At 35.1% G+C, this 23,974-nt stretch overlaps 1 protein-coding gene, 1 long non-coding RNA gene and 1 other non-coding gene across 5 annotated transcripts; 1 reads left to right on the top strand and 2 right to left on the bottom strand.

Moving 5' to 3' along the window:
- Window positions 1–528: 528 nt before the first annotated feature.
- LOC110784728 (uncharacterized) lies at window positions 529–9,839 on the bottom strand. Of its 3 annotated transcripts, XM_056830945.1 has the most exons (9): window positions 9,268–9,839; window positions 5,949–6,135; window positions 5,657–5,790; window positions 2,471–2,583; window positions 1,819–2,077; window positions 1,559–1,711; window positions 1,371–1,450; window positions 929–978; window positions 529–797 (listed from the first exon to the last, which is right to left on the bottom strand). In XM_056830945.1, exons 1-9 carry the CDS (start codon window positions 9,550–9,552, stop codon window positions 598–600), a joined length of 1,461 nt encoding a protein of 486 aa, XP_056686923.1. In that variant the 5' UTR covers window positions 9,553–9,839; the 3' UTR covers window positions 529–597. The 3 variants fall into 3 exon arrangements, with proteins under 3 accessions (XP_056686923.1, XP_056686924.1, XP_021844873.2); XM_056830946.1 differs by lacking the exon at window positions 2,471–2,583 and having other exon boundaries at window positions 1,819–2,082; window positions 5,711–5,790; XM_021989181.2 differs by lacking the exon at window positions 1,371–1,450 and having other exon boundaries at window positions 560–797; window positions 9,268–9,837.
- LOC110784729 (uncharacterized) lies at window positions 8,164–10,396 on the top strand. The gene is made up of 2 exons (XR_002532359.2): window positions 8,164–8,623; window positions 10,081–10,396. It is a non-coding gene; the product is annotated as an uncharacterized lncRNA (long non-coding RNA).
- Window positions 10,397–21,395: 10,999 nt separating this feature from the next.
- Window positions 21,396–21,502, bottom strand: LOC130464684 (small nucleolar RNA R71). Its single transcript, XR_008925044.1, has one exon. It is a non-coding gene; the product is annotated as a small nucleolar RNA R71 (small nucleolar RNA).
- Between the last annotated feature and the right edge of the window lie 2,472 nt (window positions 21,503–23,974).

The following is a 23,974-nucleotide window of genomic DNA, read 5'->3' as shown; positions in this document are numbered from 1 at the left end:
AAAACTATGTTAAAGTTACAAAAAAATGAGTAAAAGTTATGTTGGTGTACAATAAATTTATTGAACACCTTGTGCGCGTAAGACCTTTTGTATGAAATTTGTGTGTCTTACAAAAGTATTAAAAAAAATTGGACAACTTTTTTACCTTAAATTTTTTTTGCATATTATTTTATCATATTTTGATAAGATTGAGAGTATGTATATGATAGGTATTGATGTTAAGAGAGTGTAGGAGTATATGATATGTTCCATATTCAAATCCCCTTTTCTCCCTTGTTGTAATTTGTAATTGCATTTATCCACCCAAAAAACACATTACTGATTCGTTGTAAGTTGTTTGATTTTTAGAAAAAGCAAGTGGTGTTCGAGCTATAGCTGCGATTGATCTAATGGAGCCGATGGAAACAACTACTGGTCTAATGGAGCCTATGGGCGGTCATTGTACTTCCGTTGGTCCACAGTGTGCGCTTTGCCACTCTCCGTGTGAATGTAACTCGGAAAGCTTATGTTGTTGTCCAAGTTAGCATATAACAAAATATTGTCTCACTTAATTACTAAATAAGGATTAAGACACGTGTCTTGCATAATTTAGACTATTTACATACATAATATGTAAAACACAAGAAATTCTAGTACGAAACAAATGAAAAGACAACAAGCTACAAGACTTGATTTGTTGTTATTATGCTGATATTGCTTGATCCATTGTTTGAAAACTTCCAGTTCTTCATCTCTCTTATTTTTCAACCATTCGGGATCATCATATTTTAATTGTTTCATATCCCAATATTGAGAGCCTTGAAATTATGTAAAAGAATGTATTAATAACAGCAAGAAATTGTTTGAATTATGAATAATCACTTTATAGTTAAAATACGAAATGCAAGAATTAATTAAAAATGATATACTCATCGGAGTACACACATACCATTAATGGTTGTTATCGCGACAATGGTCTCTGATAAATCCTTCAATATCCTGTGTTATTAGTTACAACTTTAGCATCAGCAAATTGACCAAGTGAAATATTATCATATCTGTAAATTGATTTTAAAAAATTGATAAAATGATACGAAAGGATGACATGGCAGAAATCTATATCTAGTCTATGAAAAGAAAAACCATAGATTTTCTTTCATCCATCAATATGTTTTAATTTTTATATTTTTCTGAACTTCAAATTACACCTGTATTTAACTCATATATTACCAAAAATCACAAGTCCTTACTAATTAAAATTTCAAAAGACATTTGAACATCTACGAATACACAATAAAAACGGGTTCAAAAGCTAGTTATATATAAATAGTGTGCACCAAGGCTCCCTTAATTAGGTAACCTGTTTGAAAGGTATATGGTCTACTACTCACCCTCCATTACTCGAAGGATCTTTAAGTCCGTTGGAAAAGATGATATTTCCTCCGAATTTGATAAGAGCTTCAACCATATTCTAAAGGGTTTAAGACATATATAACAAAGATACAATTAATTTTAACATGAGAGGGATAGTAAATCTTAAAGAAAGAAATAATAAAAACATATGAAGAATGATACTTACATAATTCCCATAAAAGTTTATGTGTGAACTTGGTTGTAGAACTTCTCCAAATCTCTTATGACATGATCGTGTAAATTGCGCCATATGGAATGGTTTAGCAGGAAGCATGGTATCGTGTTCGCATCCAACAGGGAAGATTAACTCATTGCATCGCTGCCAATTAAAAAAGAAACTCTAGATTTTATTTACTGCATAGATTCAATTAAAATAATACTTCATGTAAAGTTAATTTTGTCTATATATGTAAATAAATAAATTACCAGCCATGCCGAAGCCGTTGTATAATTTGAATCAGGCTCAAATGGAGAGTCCACTTGTACAAGAATGTAGTCAGAACATTTCCTTCCATCGTTCAATTCATTGTGCAATGTTGCAGCTAAAGCTTTAATGAGATTTTTTGTCGTACTTATTTGGCTACAAATAAATGTTATTGCCATATTTGTTGGATCTTCAGATTGGGCAGCTTCTGAAAACAATTGAGCAAGCCATTTCTTCACCTCCCATGTAGATTGTAAAGGCCTACCCATTAATTCAATAATTTAACAACTTTATTACTTTAGTTTATATACTACTCCCTCCGTATTTATTTTAGAGATACACTTGGTCGGGCACGAGTATTAAGAAAAAGAATTGAATGAAATAAAGTAATAAAACAAGTGCGGTTGGGTAGATATTTTAATAAGTAAAATAAGTGAGGAACATGTCATTTTAGGGGAAGGAGGGTGGGGGTGGGGTGTAAATAAATTATTTAATTAGATTGTGGGGTTGATAAGTTACCAAAAATAGCAAGTGTATCTCTTAAATAAATACAGTCGAAAAAGACAAATGTATCTCTTAAATAAATACAGAGATTCTACTACGTAGAACATACGTAGTATAAATGTATTTCAATACTTAAATACGAGTATTTACCTGCATGTATTAAAAATTTGGCTAAGTCGTGCTAAACCGTTTAGATAAACTTTATAATTATCGATGGCTTTCCAAGAACGACGAATAGTCTCGTAGCATATTGGGTCGACAGCCTAATTACAGAAATCACAAATTTAAAGTACGTCATTCAATTAGTCATTCAACCATATATGTTTAGCAAATAGGTAAGCGTTGAACTATTAATCAAACATACTACGTAGTATTAAAAACCTTGTAGAACTATTAATCAAATAGTGAAATAGGTAAGCGCTGAACTATTAATCAAACATACTATTAAAAATGTTCAACCTACCACTCTATATCTAGTTTTGTATTACATTTATATTTTAGACTAACATAGACCTGGTTAAAAGGCAGGATGGATCAGTTCGCATCCAAAAAATTCTGCCTATTATATCAGGTCGGCCCAAACTTCAAGCCGAAACCTGCTATTTGGGCCATTTTCGGGTCGAACAATCTATATATTATACTAAAAGAGAGGAAATCAATGTGGTGATGACAAATGTCACTCATTGATTCGCCTCTCTTTTAATATAATAAATAATTAAATATATAATAAAATAATTAATCCTTATAAATTATTTATTTACATTAAATAATTATTCTTTCTATTTACACATTAGTTAATCAAATCAATGTGATCTCATGAATCTATATGCTATAATTATACTCTTACAAGATACGTAGTATATAACTATCCAAAAACAAAATGATATAATTATGTTAAGTTCAACGATTATTTATAATGATTATCCTAATATAAGACCTATTATGTTATACTATTCTAAATTTAAGATAAGTATATGGAGTGTAAGACCGTTTATACATTATAGATATACAACGTGAAAGAATCTATTTGATATATATACGTGTAAATAACTTATTAAATGAAGGTTGTAAAACAAATATGTATAATATGTATAACAAATAAATTTAGTAATTTACAATGTGGATGCCTTATAAAAGTAGAATACACGTTTAATTTTACAAATAAAATCTCGGTACCGAGTATTTATTTTGTTTGAGTCAATTTGTAAAAATTATATTGCACCTAATTAATTTATGTCGTTATTTTTTTTATCTCTCTATTGGTACGAAATATTTATTTTATTTGAGACAATTTGATGAAATTATTATGCACCAGTTTTGTCATTATTGTTTATGTACAACTAATACTCCCTCCGTATTTATTTAAGGGATACACTTGGCCGGGCACGGGTATTAAGAAGAAGAATTGAATGAAATAAAGTGCGGTTGGATAGATATTTTAATAAATAAACAAGTGGGGATCATGTCATTTTGGAGGGTGTGAGGTGGGGTGGGTTGCTAAAATCATTTGTTTAATAGGATGGTGGGTCATAGACTCATAGGGTAAATTAGATGTATTATTTAATTAGATGGTTGGGTTTATAAGTTACTAAAAATGGCAAGTGTATCTCTTAAATAAATACGGCTGAAAAAGACAAGTGTATCCCTTAAATAAATACGGAGGGAGTATAAGATATTAATATTACTATAATAGGTCATTACTAAATTCGATTCAATATCACAATATTCACAACCATACGACAATGATTTGTCCAAAATATTAATAAAAATTCGTAAACATCTTTTAGCGTGTATTAAAATAATTTACTTTTTTTACTAATCACTAACTGTATGTACTATAAGTTTTTATTTAGAATTTGTGTCCTTACGGATATGTATAATGAATGTTTACCCCTTGCTTCAATATACAAAGTAGTCTTTAACAAGCTTGTCTAAAACATGATTATTTAAAAGAAATTTTTTAATTACTTAGCATCTTTTCTTTCTCACATTTATAATTTTCTCCTTATCGTTTCATTTAATAGTTTCTTAATCTTTTAAATGATCGAGAATCTACTTCAATATAACTATATTCACAACCTTATGACAATGATTGTCTAAAATATTCAAAAGTTAGCTGAAAGGCAAAATGTATTATTTACCGAATATAAATTGTCAGTGGGGCTGGATATTTGGGAGAAACCCAGCTCATCCTCTTGAAATGGGCGGGCATGGAGGAAAATTTGGTGGATGATAGGGTTACAAAATGTATTCGTCGCGGGTGACGGGGCGAAGATGAATTTTAGATTGGACCTGCCTGCCTCGCTTATCGTTCATCTAATTGGTTATGAACTTATCAACATTTCTTTTACTACTAACCTACACATTACTATGCTTTGTTAATTCACACAATTACTCTAATCAAACAATCGAATTATCGATGACTCTATACTAAAATTCAAAACTCTCTTACCAAAAGAAAATGTTGAGCCTAGAGGTGAGTTAGTTTGAGGTGGGTTTGGAACACGAGTGGGTGATGGAGCAGGGATGACTTTATTTTTTACCCCATGAGAAGGGGATTGGGAGGAGTGGGGGTGTCGTTCTAATTGTGGGTGGCAGGGATAAAAATGAGCTTTTTAGGCGATAGGAGTTTGGAGGCTACGCCCCGCCTCAAAGCCATATATAACAGAATGAAATAAATAGTTAGAGTAAGTGTTAGGTGGTCGGGTAATGAGGTATAAGTCTATAAGAGCAAGTATTAAGTAAGCATGACTATCGGAGTTAAGGGTTGATGATAATAACTTTATGCTAGCTACAAGTCATGAATGTGGATGAAATAGTTTTGTTTTGGTACCCTTCTTTGTTTTTTTAAAAATAAATAAATAAGAAATCGAATAAAGCAATTACAAATTTATCCATCAGTAATTTAATTAGGAGAATACACATAAGCTCTGTTTTGATAATAATTGTCTGTCATAATAGTTTAGATTTCATATAAATTTATATTTAGATTATAAACCGTGCATCGCACGAGTATTATACTAGTTTTTAAACTAAGATTGGAGTTTGAGTTGCCCAATTTTTTTTTATAGTTGGGTAGTGCTTGGCTGGGCCGAAAAAAACAGCTTAAGATTTTTGCCATAAACTGATTATTTTTCAGGTCGGGCTCAAAGAGGACCAGGGCAGAGGGCTAGAGTAAAACTATCATCAGTATAGGTATCACTTGGTATAACACTTACAAAATAAATTTCAATGATTTTAAAATTTAAATGTGTTTTGGACGACTAGGTTTTGCAATCGTGTAAAAATGAAATGAATGTACTTTGATGTATGGATTGGAGTATGATAAGTAAATACCTTGAAATCATTGCTAACAGTCGTACAATACCCATTCCCCGGGGTATTCTTACCGTAGTACAACAACTGGGTTGATGATGCAAGAGCTCCAATAGCAATCTCCGGGTATCTCAATCGCAACCATACGGCCAACGCTGAAATCACAAAATAGAAGATAGTAGTATCTTAGTATCTTCTTCCTACATTCATACTCCATATGCAGAGTGTATCATATGAAATATAAATTCTATAAGTACGTAGTAGTATAATTAAAGAGTTTTACTTTCTTACAGGATTAATTAATTTTGATTACCTCCACCATAGCCTATACCTACAACAATAATCGGTGAGTTGTGGGCAGATAGATTCACTTTCAAGCTCTGAATAATCGTGACCGAATCTTTTAAGGCCTGCTCGGTAGTAAGGAACTTTCTAACCCGATAATCTGACATGGCAGATTCTATTGAACCCAACGGTATTGATTCTCCATGAAAACGATGCTAAAGAGAAAGAAATTAAGGAACGTGAGTTAAATAATAAAACAAGCATTTGCTCAAATTTGAATTACGTAGATGTTGCAGACATTGGAAACAAACTAACTAGTAAGTAGTAACTAGTACGTTAACAACGCATACAAATTTAAGTTCAGGTTCACTTATTCACAAGAACACAAGTGATAAAAAAATAAAATTATTTCCTTAAAAGTTGGACTACACGTCTACACCACAATTTGCTTGGCTAGATTAGGTGACATAGGTCAAGCATTTTGTTTTAACAGTACCTTTTTTTTTTTTTTTAAGTAGACTATTTTATATAGGTACTCAAAATCGAAAATATTCAACTATATCAAAACATTAATTAAACATGTGATTTTGTCATTACATTTATTTTTTAAATCAATTACAAATTATAAACTTTTATATAAGGCAGTCTTATACAAAATATTGTCTTAGTGTCATATAAGTTAAACAATGAAATCAATTAGTTAAGCAATGAAATTAACTAGTTAAGTACCGGAACTAATTAGTTAAGCACTGGAAAAAAATTAATTAAACAATGAAACTAATTAGTTAAGCACTAAAACTAATTAGTTAAACACTACACATTTTGTCGCCGGTAGTGCCGACAATATGGTGGCGACGGTGGTGGAAGGGGTGGTCCGGTTTGAGGTGGGAATGTAAGATGATAAACGAGGATGGTAAATGTTGAATGAGGGGTAAATAAAGGAGGGTATATGAGTAAAAATAGTTGGGCGGTTTTCAGTAATATGGGGCGGCTTTTAGCCCTCCAATTTTTTTTATCTACGACTCAGTACCTCCTACTTTGTGCTACGTACTTTTACTTTATTGTTTTAACGACCGCCAACCTTTAATTCATTTTTTATATAATTTACAATTCCCTCCGTATTTTATTACGAGTCACACTTACCATTTTCGGTCGTATTTTATTAGGAGTCACACTTCCATATTTAGTAACTTTTTACCCCACCATCTAATTAAATAATATATGGAGTATCTAATTTACCATATAATCCATCACCACATTAAACAATTAATTTCAGAAACCCCGCAGCCCTCCAAAATTTAATGTCCCCCTCTTGTTTTACTTGATTAAAATATTTACCTCAACTCCGCTTGCTTTATTATTTTATTTCATTCAACTATTCTTTCTTAATACTCGTGTCCGGCCATATGTGATTCGTATTTAAATACGGAGAGAGTATATCTGTTAATAGGTCTCTCTTCTATCAAAAGTAAAGTACTTCCTCCGTCCGGAAATATCGCACAATTTGTTTTTTACACTATTCACACTACGACTTTAAGCATTTTTGTGATTCTTACGTAAGAAAGTTTTAGTCATATGAGTCCATATTAGATTCGTATCGATATATATTTTCTAAATATTATTTTTTTATAATTTTTACTTGCACACGACTTGAGATATTAAGAGTTAAAATAATGGTTAAAGGAGTAAAAGTCAACCATGGTGCGATATTTCCGAAACGGAGGAAGTATATGCTTCATACGTTTATAATTTTACTGTTTCTAGTATAATACGAAGTAAAAAACCTAAAGGAGTAATACTTTAATTTTATATTATGTGCAATGAAATTTGGAAACTTTTTTAAGACATACTTAACACAAGTATATTGTGTCTTGCCCGCTTGACCCTTTGAAGAAAATAATTTGGTTCCCCCACCAAAAAGGATAAGAAAAACATACTAGGAAAAAGTGAATACTCACATTATTAATTAGCAGGGGACAAAAAATAATTATTCACCACAATACAGGTCAAGAAAAATAGGGTGAGGCCGTTAGGGACCCAGACCCGCCCGTTATATTAATTTCAGGGTCATGTTTTAAGTGGGGCAGACTAATGGGCATGATGGGGGCGGGCTTTAAACTGACAATGGCCTCACAGCTCTCCCCCCTTGCGACTCTGTCAGATGTACTCCGTACTCGGTAACCATTCTCTCCCCTCTGTCACTCTAAGCTAAGCTATAACCATTTAATTAAGTGCAAAACTGTACTCCGTACATCAGAAATATAAGATAATAAGATTGAAATAAAGTGAAGTGAAATACTACTTAGCAGTTAGCACCATGGTTCAGCCCTTTCACTTATTAAAGGGGCTGGACTTTTATAGGGCTTTAAAATGAAGGGCTTTAAAAGAGTTTGATAGGGCTTTTAAAAGGATTAGTTTAAAAGGTTATGAAAATAAAAAAATCAGCAAACTCTAAATAAAAAAAGAAAAATACCTCCTCTCTCATTTAGAACCTGTCAAACCCTAAATTTTTCCCAAAAAATTAACAACCCTTGTTTTCGTTCTCCTCTTTTACCCAAAAATAAGAACCCTAATTTTCTCTCTCCTCTTTTCCCAATATTAATAACCCTAATTCTCTCAAACAATCGCCGTCGCTGTCGCCGTCGCCGCCATAACAATCACCTTCGCCGCCAGAATAATCGCCGTCGCCGCCTTCGAATTCAGGTATACCCTACTTCCTAATGTCGTTCCCACTTTACGGATCAGCTTAAAGTCATGTTGTTGTTGTTGTTGTGTCTGACAAACAATTCGATCTTCCTACGTCTTCTACCATCTTGATCACAACAAGGGCATATCAGACTGTAACAATATTGGTTTGAATTTGTAATTTTTGTTATTTATTTTGGATTAAGAAAATAAAAGATGAGTGCAAAATATATGCTTGTGTGTGTACGTTTTGAGGTTTGATTGAGAAATTGGGGGGTTTGGAGGGTAAAAATTAAAAGGGATATTTGGTTTGACTTTGATACTTCGTAGAGTACCAATACCATTTACTAACAATATAATATGGAGTATTTAATTTGTTACCAAATTTAATAAGATGGGGGTGTTTCTATTTGGTGTAAGAATGCCTAGAATGGAACGACATTACTGTGATGGGGCAAGGAATAGTTCAACTGAGTTATGAGTTAGATGGCAAGGTTACTAATTGATGATTCATATTCATATCATGGTTTTGTTGTTGGCGTTAATGATGTATTTTTGTCGAATTTCAGAGTACCAGAATCGTGCAAATTTACTAAACCTTAATTAAAAAAAGAAAAAAAAGAAATAAACTTGCATTAATTAACTAGTTAAACTAAGATTACCTCAATATAAACTAACAACGCCTGGAACTTGATAGCGCATAGCTTGAGAAGACCGTAATCATCAATGGTTTCAGGACCGTCCTTTACCCCTCCCACGAGAACGAAGATGGGAGCCCCCGACTTTGCTCCCGCCCACTGGTTGTCGTTGAGCATCACATTTTGTTGAAATGTGATGCTGTGTGGGTCTGAGTGATCGAGCTTTTGTGTATAGTTATATGTACTTAATAACCCCTCCGAATGAAGAGGTAGTAGCAACAACACTACTAGAATTAGCAAATCAGTCATTGTACGTACGTTTGGGTGATGCTGTGTGTGTGATGCTGTGTGTGATGCTGTGTGTGTGGGTGGGTGATGTTGTGGGTGATGCTGTGTGTGTGATGCTGTGTGTGATGCTGTGTGTGTGATGCTGTGTGTGATGCTGTGTGTGTGATGCTGTGTGTCTTATATAAGTGATGCTGTGTGTGAGCTAGACCTAAAATGTAGGTGTTGGCTGCTTTGGCAAAGTAAGAGAACCAGAGACTCAAAAATGAGTGATGAGTGTACTATAGGAGGTACTCTTTATTAAGACTCAAAAAGCTCACCTGTTGAAAGAGATATGTGACCAAACAAAGACTCAAAAAGCTGTCGTAGATTAGCCTTTGTTTTTTTTTTGTTGTTGTTGTGGAGCAATCAATTGAACTGGCCTGACTTCGTACAGATCATTTGTTTTCCTCATGAATCATGATTATCCAATGGTCTCAACCTTTCTATTTTATGTAAGATAGTACTTTCTATTTTTAGTTTAAACGTTTTTGAACCATTTTTTCTTTGCAGACTAATTGGAGAAGCTCGATTTTAATCATGGTAAACTATACTGGATGGATAGTGTGTCGAGGGACGAGGGTTAGTATAGATTCAGGCCAGTAGGGTCCTTAATGGGTCGGATTATATAACCTTGTATGTCCTCAACGTATCGGATTCGAAAAATCCGGTAGCGGTGATAGTAGAGGCAATTGTCGGAGCCTGTCTTCTCAATTCTCATTACGTATATATGTATTCTCTCCTAAGGTTGTAATCATCTCATGTTACTGTATTTTAGGTATAAGATTTCGTATCAATTTTTTGGTTAATTAATGTTATTTTTACTACATCGTATATAATATTTCCTCCGATTTTTAATACTTGCAACGTTTATAACTTTCACGCATTCCTATGCACAATTTTAATCATTAATATCTTTAATTATCTTTAAGCAAAAATTATAAAAAGTTAATATTTTGAAAAAACAAATTGAGACGAATCTAACAAGATCCTAAGTCAAAATAGAATATGTGAATAGTTTAAACTTTACAAACGTTGCGAGTATTAAAAATCGGAGGAAGTATGAGTAATATGACCTGTAAAATTAAAGCTAGTTTTAGTTAATTAATTTATGTTATCAGTTTTTCCACGAAAATGTTTTACACCCTATTAAACGGAGCCTAAATTTATTCCCCACTTCTTTGATTATGCGCTTTACACAAAATAAATGTCAAATTAGAGGAGAGTTTTTTTAATGGACTAATTATATATCTCGTATCTAGATCCAATAAGTGTGAACCACTCTTTAAACTTACATCCTTTAAACTTACATCCTTCATACGTACTATAATTGATGGTACCATCTTTAAATTCTTTACTGTCTGTTTTTCCTAGAATGGTTCGTAAATATAAATAAAATTTAGAGAGAATAGTGAAAGTGATTGAATGAGACATCACTTTTATTTTGGAAAAGGAGTTTTAACTTGTAGCTTGTGATTATGTTGCCAACTAGCCAACTACTGCTTTTATCAGTTTATGTTTGGCAAAGTACTACTACATCAGTATTTGTACGGACTATATTATTATTTAAGCTAAATAATGGGGATTTACTTTTCACAATTTTCACCCTTTTGGATCTATACTCTTTTTTTTCCACCTTTTAGAACCTCAAATTAATTTTTCGGCAACTTAACTCAAGGCTAACTCACCTTTGACCACACCAACCATATGTATATACTTCCTCTATTCTTTTTTAAATGACACAATTATTTAGGCACGTTTGCCAATGCACGATTCCAAACGTTAATATCTTTTATTATGGATAAGAAAAAATTATAAAAAGTTGATATTTAAAAAATATTTATTGAGACGAATCTAATAAGATCCTACACGACTATGTTTTTTCTTATGTATAAATCACAAAAGTAAGTCAAAGGAACATGTGTGAATAGTGTCGAAAGTACAATTGTGTCATGTAAATAAGAATGGAGGAAGTACATATAAAGCTTACGTTAGAGGTCTAACCTTTCATATTTTTCACCTTTTAAGACCTACACTTTTTTTTTCATCATTTGGTACCTCAAACACAAACTATGTTAACCATACCCCAACCCACTGTTAACCAAATGAGCAATATTAAAAACAACAAAAGCATTCAGATGCATAAAATACAAGTAGGAAAAAAAAGTAAAATAAAGTTCCAACTTTTACATTTCTCTATTAACACCACGTTATCCATGTCTATTTTACCAAGAATTTGGGAAAAAATGTCGAAATATGATGCAACTCATTCGTTGAACACTAAAACTAACATCAATCTCCAGAGCATGCCGAAAAATAATAATAAGAAACATGTAGACACATACCGAGTAGCTAACATCACTAAAAAAATCATTAACTTTCTATCGAAGAACACGAACTCAACAAAAATGGTGCGACCATAAGTTTATCTGAATAATCAACACTAATTGGTTAGATGTGATTGAAGATGGTATATGAAGATAATTCACCAATTAGGGTGAGAATCGGGAAAAAAATGGGTCAAATTTTCGACCGAAAAACAACGAAATTCAATTAAGAATCGCTATCAACCAAATAAACATTGAACCTGTAAATTTAGTGAAGGTAGGCGAGTTTGAGGGATATCGTTGATTTTGTTGGTGGGTTCTTGGTTTTATTCAGCAACGATTTTTTCGATCCCTTTTGAGAAGAAAGATGAAACAGATGTTAAAGATTGTAGGGAATTAATGGGGTGGGACAAATTTGAGGATTTTGGATGATGAAAAATGGAATGAGTTATTAATTATATCAACTACAGAGTAATTAACATCTATTTTTCACACAAAAATCCGACTTGAATAGATGTCGGATTACTCTAATCAGATATTGAATTGTCGAATACTCTAGAAAAATATTGATTTAGTTTCCTTCCCTAAAATAATGACTTAATTTCTTTTATTATCCTTACTAATTGGGAAGACTTTATATGCATCATTGAAGAATGAAAGGGAGAAGAAGAGATTTAACCCAAGAATAACCAATTAATTAGTGGGGTTAATGATTCCTTGTAAAATTAAAAATAACCTTTTGTGAAATTACAAACAAATGAAGTAGTGCCATGTGGAATTCAACCAAGGGACTAACCTTTTGTGTTGCTTTTGTTAATTTTGGTCCCATAAGGTGGAAAAAAAAGTGTATGTCCCAAACGGTGAAAAAGGCGAAAGGTTGGATCCCAAATTTATACTTAACTCTGCGACAACTAGTAATAAACTAAACTTGATAATATGTCGGGGCTGCCTTTGGTCAAACTATGACCGCATTTCGGCCTACATGGCATCCATGTGGTACCATTAAGAACGCGACACATATGATTGAGACAAAATTTAATTGTCGCAAGTTGCAACCTTTATCATCGCCCTTTAAAAACAATGTCAATCGGCTCGCTCGAGACTCGAGGGACATAATTTACTACTACCTTTGTATTATTATGAGCTCTACTAAAGGATTTTCTATCAATTCTATAACTTACCGAATTAAAATTACACTTTTCATCTTATTATTAAGCAATTAAACCAGCAACACACGAAGTAATTAATTTAAACATGATGCACGTACAAGTTAGCAGATTCCGAACAAAATTTACCATTAAACTTATTTTATTACAATATGCATTAGATATGATCGTTATTTTTAGTACATCGTATATAGTGTGAGTAATATGACCGGTAAAATTAAAGCTAATTTTAGTTTGATATGAAATTAACTAGTATAGTACCCGTGCGATACACGGTTTGTAATCTAAATATAAATTGATATGAAATCTAAATGTAGTGGTAGACAATAATCATTAAAATAGAGCTTATTGATATTCTCCTAATTAAATTAATGATGGATAATTTTGTTATTTCCCTATTCGTTGTCTTATTTATTGAAAAAAATTGGTATATGGACAAAATTATATTCATCCACCTTCATCACCTGTGTCAAGAATAAATTTATTTTCATCCACCATTCCATTCGATAGTCATATCTACTTAATACTCATCACATCCGCCTCATTATCCGACCACTTAACACATAACCCCACCATTTATTTTATTGATCGAGATGACTTTGAGGCGGGGAACGACTTTTACACCGTATCCGTCTAAAATTTTCCATCCCCATCCCTGCCACCAATGATAGGAACGATACCCACCCCCTAAATAAATCCCCGTCTCGAGGGGTAAAAAAAACAATCCCTGCTCCACCACCCACCCGTGTATCCACAACCACCTCAAACCTACCCCTAGATTCACCTATTTTTTTCGGTAAGAGAGTTTTGGATTTTAAATCTTTTTTCTAGAGTATTCGACAATTCAATATCTGATTAGAGTAATGAGTAAATAAACAAAACGCTATATTACATAATATGTAGGATAGTATTCTATCTGTCCCAATTTAATTGTCACATTAAGTTTTCACGGAGTTTTATACGATAAGCAGATTTTGGCTTATCTATTATTTAAACACAAAAGTATTTTAATTGAATGAGAGAATAAGTGAGACCTTAATTCTTGCCCATGAGATTAGAGATATTATATATTAGTGAGTCCATGCCATAAAAGAAGTATGAAAATTATATTGGACAGTCGAAAAAGAAAGTGTGACGATTAAATTGGAATAAAATGAGGCATAAAAAATGTTGATATATTTATAATGAATTAGAAGAAAGATAATCAAGGAAGGCAGGTCCAATCTAAAATCCATCACCGCCTAATCATCACCCTCGGGGAATACATTTTTTTAACCCCATCACCCACCATATCTTCCTCCATCCCCGCCTGGCCATGAGACGAATTCGGGCGGGGGGGGGGGGGGAGGGGGGCGGAGGGGTCGATCTCCCCAAAGAACCCGCACCACCATCGACGATAGAAACAATAGTACCAACCCGGCCACCCAATCAATCCCCTTACTGAAGGGTAAAAAATAAAACAGTACCAACCCGGCCACCCACCCAACTTGAGTCCATACATGTTAGGTTCTTGCATTTTTGAATTTTTGACAGCTTGCATGTCCTTTAAAATATATTGTTGGTTCAAAATTGCAGAACTTTATCCTCATCCTCGCCATCGACGATAGAAACAATAGTACCAACCCGACCACCCACCCAATCCCCTTACTGAAGGGCAAAAAATAAAATGCATCCCCGCTCAATCACCCACCCGTGTATTTATTTCACCCTTAAACCCACCCCTAGAATCAACATTTTTGTTTTGGCAACAAAATTTTGAATTTTAAAACTCTATCCTAGAGTATTCGACAATTTGATTGTCTGATTGGAGTGATTGAATAAATAATTAAAACATTGTAATATGTCGATTAGTAGGTTTTTTTATTTTTATTCTTTATAGATTCACAATAAATTGGTTGAAGGAAAAGAAAGGTGCAAGGGGCTAATAAAAAATTCATGCATCCTCGTCCAGTCACACATGACGAGCATATTTTAAACCCCGTCATCTACCAAATTTCCTCCACCCCACCTACCAACAATTGCATGAACATAATATGAAGCAGATCAGTTGCGTTGGCATATATTCTGTATGTCGTATACCATTTAATTTTTACTACTTTACTAATACGGAGTACATAAATACAAAAGATATTTTTTAGTTTGGCAACAATATCTTTTAAAAATATACTTCGTAATAAGGTATTGAACTAAAGTATATCCTCCGCATACTTGATTTGTTTAATTAGGAAGGGTAAAAGAGACGGAAAATATTTTTAGTATGTTTGTTATCAACAGAATGTTTAGGATTTATAATGAAATCAATAATATATTTTTACTTTTTTTGTTTAATTAAAAGAGAGGCGAATCAATGAGTGACATTTGTCATCACCACATTGATTTCCTCTCTTTATGTATAATATATAGATTAATGTTATCAATTTTTCCACGAAAATGTTTTACACCCTACCAAACGGAGCTTAGCTGCCCAATGTCACTTTGGTTTAAATTTTTCCACTATTTTTCCCTTCCCTTACTAGTTTATGGAACAGGGGATGCCCCGGGTTACTATATTAATAAAATTCACATTTACTTATATATATATATATATATATATATATATATATATATATATATATTGTAATAATGGAAAAAAACATGTAATAGCTTTGTGTGGTAAAAGTTTTATTGTTTAGATTCGAGGTCAGGGGTTCAAACCTTACGCCAACTATGTTTGACAATTTTTTTTTATGTATATGAAGATTACATGGAGCGAACTGAAGGAAATAATGCCCTTGGTCCAAGTATGCATTCAATGTTAAGTCTAATAAATGCGGTTCAGTATTAATTAACAAGTTAATAATTCAGTGAGATCAAGTGAGCTGAATGCCTAGCTAGAGGCCGCTTCAGTTCAAGTGGAATTAATGATATTAATCCACAGCTTACTCTTGACTGAACCCGTAGGGTCACACAAATAGTACGTAAACGGATCAAGTATTTAATGGCATTAAATACTCCATCTGTGGATATTCGGAATCGACGGATCTTGGTTCCAGTGGGAGCTGAGATCGTCAAAGGCAAGCAAATGAATACTCCGGAAACGATGATATTGCCGGAAACGGAAATATGGATCGTATCGGAAATATAAATATTATCTAAGTCGTAGATGTTGCCGGAAACGGAAACATGGTATGTATCGGAAAATATTATCGGAAATAGAAATATTGCCGGAATCGGAAATATTGCCGGAAACGGAAATATTGTCAGAATCAGAAATATTATCGGAATCGGAAAATAATTCCGGAAACGGAAATATTAAATATTTGTTCGAAACGGAAATTAATTCCGGAATCGGAAATATTAAATATTGTTCGTATCGGAAATGAATTCCGGAATCGAGAATTTAATCGGAAGCGCATCGTACGAATTAGCATCGGACGAGGCCTGCCAGACGAAGGCCCAGCACGAAGCCGGGCCATCGCCCAGCAAGCCAAGCGCAACAACCACACGCCAAGCATGCGACCAGGCCCAGCGCAAAAGCCAGGCCCAGCCGAAGCTTGGGCGCGCGCGCGGGGCTGCGACGAGTGGGCTGGCGCTGTGCGTGGGCCGCAAGGCCTGCGTGCGGTGCTAGCGTATTACTCGAAGTGTGTTACTCGAATCCTAAAGCGTATAGAATTCGTTTAATGATTAAATTCCTAATCCTAAAAGATAAATTAATTAAATAAGAGTTCCACTAGGATTCTAATTTAATTAATTCGTATCCTAGTAGGATTCCAATTCTCTTTCCATACCCCTATAAATATGTGGCCTGGGTTCACAATTTATAACGAGTTTTCAAGTATTCAAAGTGAGTTTTTGAGAAAAAAATCAGTCACATACCTTGCCTAATGATAGATTAAAAAGTGATACCGCAAGTGCACGGTGTCTGTTGTTAGCAGATACTTAGCAAATACGGGTCGATCCCACAGGGAGACAAGTTCTATTAGTTTTTGCCCAATTATACGAACTATTTCAATAACGAAAGTTGAGTTGAGTATTAACTACTAAAGCTAAAACAATAATAAAAATGCGTAATTTATCAATGAATTAAAGGTCTAGGGCGTCTGTTCGGTTCACCATGCTTATACCAATCCAAGAACATAAATCAATTCGGAAATGAATAAACTAAGCCGAGTAATTAAAGTACATGCTAAGCCTACGGTCGGGTCTTAACACTTTCAATTCAACATATGCAGTACGGTCGCTAACATAATCAGAATTGCCAATTGCACTAAGCCTCTAAAAATACGATCTTTCGATTCTAATTCCTATTAGCTAGATAATCAATTCATGAAATTGGCCGATAACATGAATCAACAATTAAAACAAATCAATCGGAATACTCAAGCAATAATCTATAAATTAACAAACTTTATGCATAATAATCATGGTATAAACATGGTTTCCCTTACTTAGCCCTAGAATACGACTACTCGCTCATAATTGAATTAACAAACATGATAGAAATAATAAACATGAATTTCATAATCAAAGGAAAATTTAAACTAAGGAACGAAAACAATAAGAAAGAATAAAAGCAAAAGAAATTATTGAATTACCTCTAGATTGATGAATTGAAAATTGAAAGCTAGGGTTCAACAATGGAAAAAGGGAAGAATAGAAAACCAAAACTGGCGTTCAAGTGTTCTCCGAATTGAAAAACGTAAAAGAAAATAAAAGCATAAGGGAATACATTAATTCCTTTGAGGTATTTTAGTGTTTCCTAAATTCTAAACAAAAAAGGAAAATAACAATTACATAGGCTATGATTTAATTGGACGATCACCAAGATGAAAGCATGAACCCGCGTGTGGAAGTAGTTGGGCGGAGAAACCAGCGGGCCCGCTGGTGGGTCGCTGGTTTTCGCGCCCAAGGGGAAGATTGGGCCATCGTTTTGGGCTTCGGGCGAATCGGATAGTCGAGCCATCTTGTTTATGTCATAACTCTTGTTCTACAATGCCTATAAGGACGTGTGACCTGTCGTTGGAAAGCTCTTGAAGTCTACTTTCTAGGCCAATAAAAATCGCCTCATTCCGACATGTAGAACTTGAGATATCATCAAAAGAGTGAACGCTTGTCCGTTTTGATGCTTAGAAAAATAGCGTTTAGCTTCGTTATTGACTCAAAATTATCCCTAGAGATATGCAATGATCCTCGAGTCAACATTCCATCCGTTCATCATCCAAATCAACTCATAACACTCCGAAAGCATCCAAATGACCGTAAAATCACCTGAAACATTAAGAAAACACAAACGGGGCGTAATAGAGTACGACAACGATAACTTATGCAAATGTGATCCTAAATGCAACTAAAATGATACAAATGCCTAATAATGCAACCTAAATGCGCCTAAAATACCCTATACAAATATGACTCATCAAATTCCCCCAAGCTAGACTGTTGCTTGTCCCCAAGCAACACTAAACCAAAGATAGAGAAGCAAGACGCACTTGACTTTCATAAAACCATGGTAAGACCAACCTAACTCTCGAGCAAACAATCAAACAGAGTTATTGAGACGGAAATCTAGCTCAGATACAAATAGAACCACAAAGCATCGTGATCCACAATCGAAACAACCAAGCTTAGCCACAAACTATTCTCAATCAAGCTAGTCGTCGCCGCATACCTTGTAGAATATAAATATATGATGCAACATAGGGTAAGATGACAATAGCAAGAAACGATTTTCATTCAATCACAAAACAAACATGCCGATCAAGAGGTCTTTATAATAAGCTTGTAATGGGGCTAGGTGAAAAGGAAGGGTAGGGTATAATTTGGGAAAAAGTGAGAGTAAGGTCCAACTTGGGGAGCAAATGTGAACTATATGCGTCGACGTGATAATGCCGCAAATCCAACTCAATCGAACCATGAAACCCGAACAATCAACCAAGTTACAACCAAGGGAAAACATAATATAATGTCAATGATCTTTCTTCATTCCCCTTTCCTTGCTTTCAAATTACATACAAAAACGAAAAACATTTTTTTTATTATTTTTTTTTTCTTTCTTCTTCTTTTTTTTTTTTTTTTTTTTTTTTTTTTTTTTTTGACGTCTGGTATGAAAATGAAACTAGATAATGAAATCGAAAGTACATAAATAAATCTAATGCTAACTGTTACAAGCTTGGGTGCCAACAATAATATACACCATTTCCGAACCACAAATCCAAACATAGCCTCGAACCACGAACTATTGGCTTAGTGTGCCAATCAATCAACATCAATGAAACCATTACGAACACCGAAGCTCCCCCAAGCTAGACTCGGGACAAGTAACCAACGGGGCTAATAGGGCTCAATTTTGTGGAGTTAAAACAATAAACGGACAAGGCTACAACATGGGTATGAAAGGCAGGAACTGATGTTTCTAAGTTCGTCTGAAGGCTTCCTAAGAGAATGGCCTCTGTCATACGCGGCATGCATGACTTGCAACTAAACTACTAATGAATCTCAAGCCAAAATCATACGATAACAAGTCACATCAATCACACAAACACATAGTAAGGTGACCTACAAGATAATTGGCTAGCTATTCTTGACACGAGACCAACATCTTGCCGCATACCATTCAATTGGTTCACACAATGCCAAGCAGTTATCAATATATAGCATGACCGACTGAATTTCAGAATCATAACTAAGTTCAAAAGAAGCTCAAGAGAGTCAAATAAAGCCCGAACATAGTTTGAAAGTCAATTGCACAATGCAGGGTATAAAGACATATGAATGCAAGTAAGAATGCAACTAAATTGAACAATAACACTAGGAAAGCAGTACATTTTTTTCGTTGCACGTAAACTCCCACCCCTAATGGACGGTACAAAGCGTACAACACCTAAACAAAACAATAAAACTATACTAGAAAGCAACAAAGATAGATATCCCTCCCCCAAGCTAAACAAAACACAGTGCCCTCACTGTGAAAATAGCAACAATATAACTCAAACAAGGGAGAGAGATGGAAAGTGCTCACTCGTCATGAGCCTCGTCGGCCGAGTAAGACTCGGTAGGACTGGCGACAGTAGAAGCGGTGGGGCCAGAAGCTTCAAACTGACGACGCAAAGAGCCAATCTCCATGAATGTGGTGGATTTGGGCGAAAGCTAGTTGGTTTTGTTGATTTCATGATGCAACAACCACCATTTAAAATACTTCAATCAACCAAGATGGTGCATCATTCAAGATTCCACGATCAATCCCAACAATCAATCCAAGCAAGACAATATTCGCCCAATGCTAAAAATTCAAAATCAACAACCAACGAACGTTAACCAATCTCAACAAATAATTCATATAATATGCACAACAACGACAACCATTTGAATTCAACAACCAATATTGTCATTAAAATTCCAATTTTCTTTTCAAAATATGATTCGAGTGAATAAACTTTAGAAATTTTGAAATTTTAATATCTTTTGTGCACCACAAAGACCAAAATTTGGTTGCAAATGCAATGAATTCCGCAAACGAGCACCAATACTACAATTTGCCAATGCCCAAAATAAAACAAAAACCCCCAAATTGATTTTAAAAATTAGGGTTTGTAATTCATGTACAAAACGATGGTGAAGGTGGGAGATTTGGGGGTTACAGGGGGAGGGAAGGTGGCGGATGTGGGCTTGTGGTGCGGCGCGCCGACCACCGAATTGCAGGCGGCCGACGGTGGTGGTCTGGTCTGGTTTGGCGCCGTTGCCGGGGAGACGGCTAGATTCTATTAGTTTTAGTTTGATTATTTGAACTGTTTCCATCGTCTCATTGGAACTTTTAGTTCCAATTGAGGCAAATTTCACTGCGTTTTCTTGTCTGTTGTTTATGCCCAGGTCTGCTAGAACGGGTACCTTAGTTCCACCCGATCCCGATCTTGGTAAGACTCTTCGACAACTCAAAAATAAACAACAAAACAAGAAGCAGTCAGGGGTTCAAGACTCACAAACTCCACCGAGTCACACGATGTCTAAATCCTTGAAATCATATGGGGTTCCTTCCTCGAGCAGTGTTCCGACTGGGCTCACAATGCCAACTATTGAGGCAATCAACTTTGAGATCAAGCCCGCTCTAATCTCTATGGTCTCACAAAATCAATATGGTGGCCATCCATCTGAGGAACCCACCAACCATCTGCAGAGGTTCAACCAACTATGTGGCACTATCAAGCATCAAGGGGTCACTCAAGACCAATTGAAAGTAATGTTGTTTGGTTTTAGCCTTCGTGACAAGGCACAAATATGGTTGAACGATGTCAAGGAGACAGAGTGGAGTGCTATTTCACAAGCCTTTCTCGAAGAATTCTTTCCACCCACCAAGACGGCTGAAATAAGGCACAAGTTGACTACATTTACGCAAGAACCGGGAGAGTCACTTAGAGAAGCCTGGGATAGATTCAAGGCTTTGCAGCGGTCTTGCCCGCATCATAATATTGAAAAATGGTTCTTGGTTCAGATTTTCTACCATGGTTTGCAAGATGAAACAAAGAACACGGTTGATTCTGCTTCTGGAGGTGTTTTTCTTGACAAAGAAGTGGATGCAGGTTATGATTTCCTTGCCAATCTTGCCGCTAATCATTACAGCACCACCAGAACTACATCTAAGAAGGGCAAGATTGATGTCGATGCTTATGCCCTATTGTCATCACAAGTGGCAGCCTTGAACCTAAAGATCGATGCTTTGAAGTCCCCTCAGTCTGGTACTCCCCCAATGAGTATCAATGCTATGTCCAGTGTAGCTCCGGTAACAACTTCTTACTGCGAAGTATGTGGAATCCAAGGTCACTTTGGTCATGAGTGCTCTTATAGTCTGCAGGATACCACGCGAATGGAGCAAGTGAATGCTTTTCAACAGAGGCAACCCGATGACCCATATTCCAACTCGTACAATCCAGGTTGGAGGAATCATCCAAATTTCTCATATCGAAGCAACAATGCTCAAAATCCTCAACCCCAACAACAATGGTCACAACCACAGTTCCATCCACCTCAGGCACATGTTGCTAGGCCTCCATTTCCACAAGGAGCCTCACATAATGCTCCCCCGGGGTTTAATAGACCCCTGCACCAAGGCTATCAGCAACAACCTCCGCAGAGCAATGCCACTCCAGAGCCTAACATGAGTGACCTGTATAAACTCATAGCGAATATGCAGAAGACCTCAGAGATTGCTCAAAAGAACCACGATGAGAGCATAAAGGAGTTGAAGAATCAAAATAGAATGTTGGAAAACCAAGTTGCTCAACTCGCTGATACTTTGTCAAAAAGGCAACCGGGAAAACTTCCAGGGCAATCTACTTCATCTCAAGATCACAATAGAGAGAGTGCTTGTGCCATAGTTCTTCACAGTGGTACTACATATGATGCCCCCTTGGTACCTACTGATTTTATAGATATTGAAAAGGGGAGAGAGGAGGCTAGAAGGACTAAGGAAAGAGTCAAGGAGAAGGCTATTGATGATTCTCGCCCTTTTGTTCCTCGATTGCCATTTCCACATCGACAATATAAGTCAAAGGGTGATCATCAGTCTGGTGAAGAGGCACATGTTGAAATTAAGACTGTGGATGTAGGGGTTGAAACCCCGGGTGTTGAGGATGAAATAGAGAAGAATAAGAGCGGCAAGGAGAAGGTTACTGATTCTCCCCCTTTTGCACCTACACTACCATTTCCTCATCGAATGCAGAAAGCAAAGGTTGATCAACAGTTCGGTAAGTTCTTGGCTATGGTCAAAAATCTCGAGGTAACGATTCCTTTCATTGATTTAATATCTCAGATTCCTATGTATGCAAAATATTTAAAGGAATTAATCACTAAGAAAAGGGATCTTGGTGGTGTAGAGAGAGTGGCTCTAACTGAGGAGTGTAGTGCTATGTTACAAAACAAGTCTCCTCCTAAACTAAAGGACCCCGGTAGTTTCTCCATCCCTTGTCATATAGGTGCTTTATTCATTGATAAGGCTCTATGTGATTTAGGTTCTAGTGTGTCCGTCATTCCCCTCTCTATTTATAAAAAGTTGAACATGGGAGAATTGAAATGTACCACCATTACTCTGCAAATGGCCGACCATTCTATTAAATACCCCTTAGGTGTTTTAGAAAACGTCCCCGTGCGAGTAGGTAAATTCTATATTCCTGTAGACTTTGTTGTACTTGACATAGAAGAGGACAACCAGATTCCAATAATCTTAGGCAGGCCATTCCTTCATACCGCGGGGGCAGTTATCGATGTTAAGAAAGGAAGGCTAACCTTGACTGTAGGGGATGATAAGGTGAGCTTTAACTTGTCTCATGAGATGAAAAGTCCAATGAAAGAAGTGTCTTATTCTTTGATTGCCTCTAATGCTAAGTTGCCTCATTCTTATTCTAGAAATTTTTCAAATAATGCACTTGGTTTGAAAGAGTTTGCAGGTGATGATGATCCTGGTGATACAGTTGATGCTAGTCCAATAGTTGGAGCAAGAAGTTTGGTACTCGATAGCACAAAGTTCAAACTGAACGACCAACGGTTGAAGCTATACACTGAAAAAGCGTTCATTGGAAAATTGGAGATGGCCTATCTCTCCAATCCACCCATCGACGCTTGATTTTTGAGGTTTGGAGTCAAGCTAATGACTTAAAACGAGCGCTTATCGGGAGGCAACCCGGTTTCTAATTTTCCCTCATCTCATTTTTTTTTTCGTTTATTTCAATTTTGATTTATTTTTCTACTTTAATTTAATTTTTTTTATTTTTATTTGGTTATTTATTAAAAAAAAAAAATAGAAACAACAAAAGCATAAAAATATTTCCCTTTGAGTTCACTTGAATTCATAATTTTTATTTTTTATTTTTCGATTAGTTTTTGTTAATACTACTTATTTATTTGTTTATTTTTGTGTGTTTAATTTTTACTAACGATTCTAATTTT

The sequence above is a fragment of the Spinacia oleracea genome, chromosome 6, assembly GCF_020520425.1.
Source record: "Spinacia oleracea cultivar Varoflay chromosome 6, BTI_SOV_V1, whole genome shotgun sequence".
Lineage (NCBI taxonomy): Eukaryota > Viridiplantae > Streptophyta > Magnoliopsida > Caryophyllales > Amaranthaceae > Spinacia > Spinacia oleracea.
This window is presented reverse-complemented; position numbering and strand designations above follow the sequence as displayed.

Excerpts from the sequence above, each read along its gene's own strand:
- LOC110784728 (XM_056830945.1), bottom strand. The coding sequence starts at position 9,552 with ATGACTGATTTGCTAATTCTAGTAGTGTTGTTGCTACTACCTCTTCAT. Across the intron at positions 6,136-9,267 it reads CGTTGTTAGTTTATATTGAG|CATCGTTTTCATGGAGAATC; the intron begins GTAATCTTAGTT and ends CTTTCTCTTTAG. Across the intron at positions 798-928 it reads CGCGATAACAACCATTAATG|GCTCTCAATATTGGGATATG; the intron begins GTATGTGTGTAC and ends CATAATTTCAAG.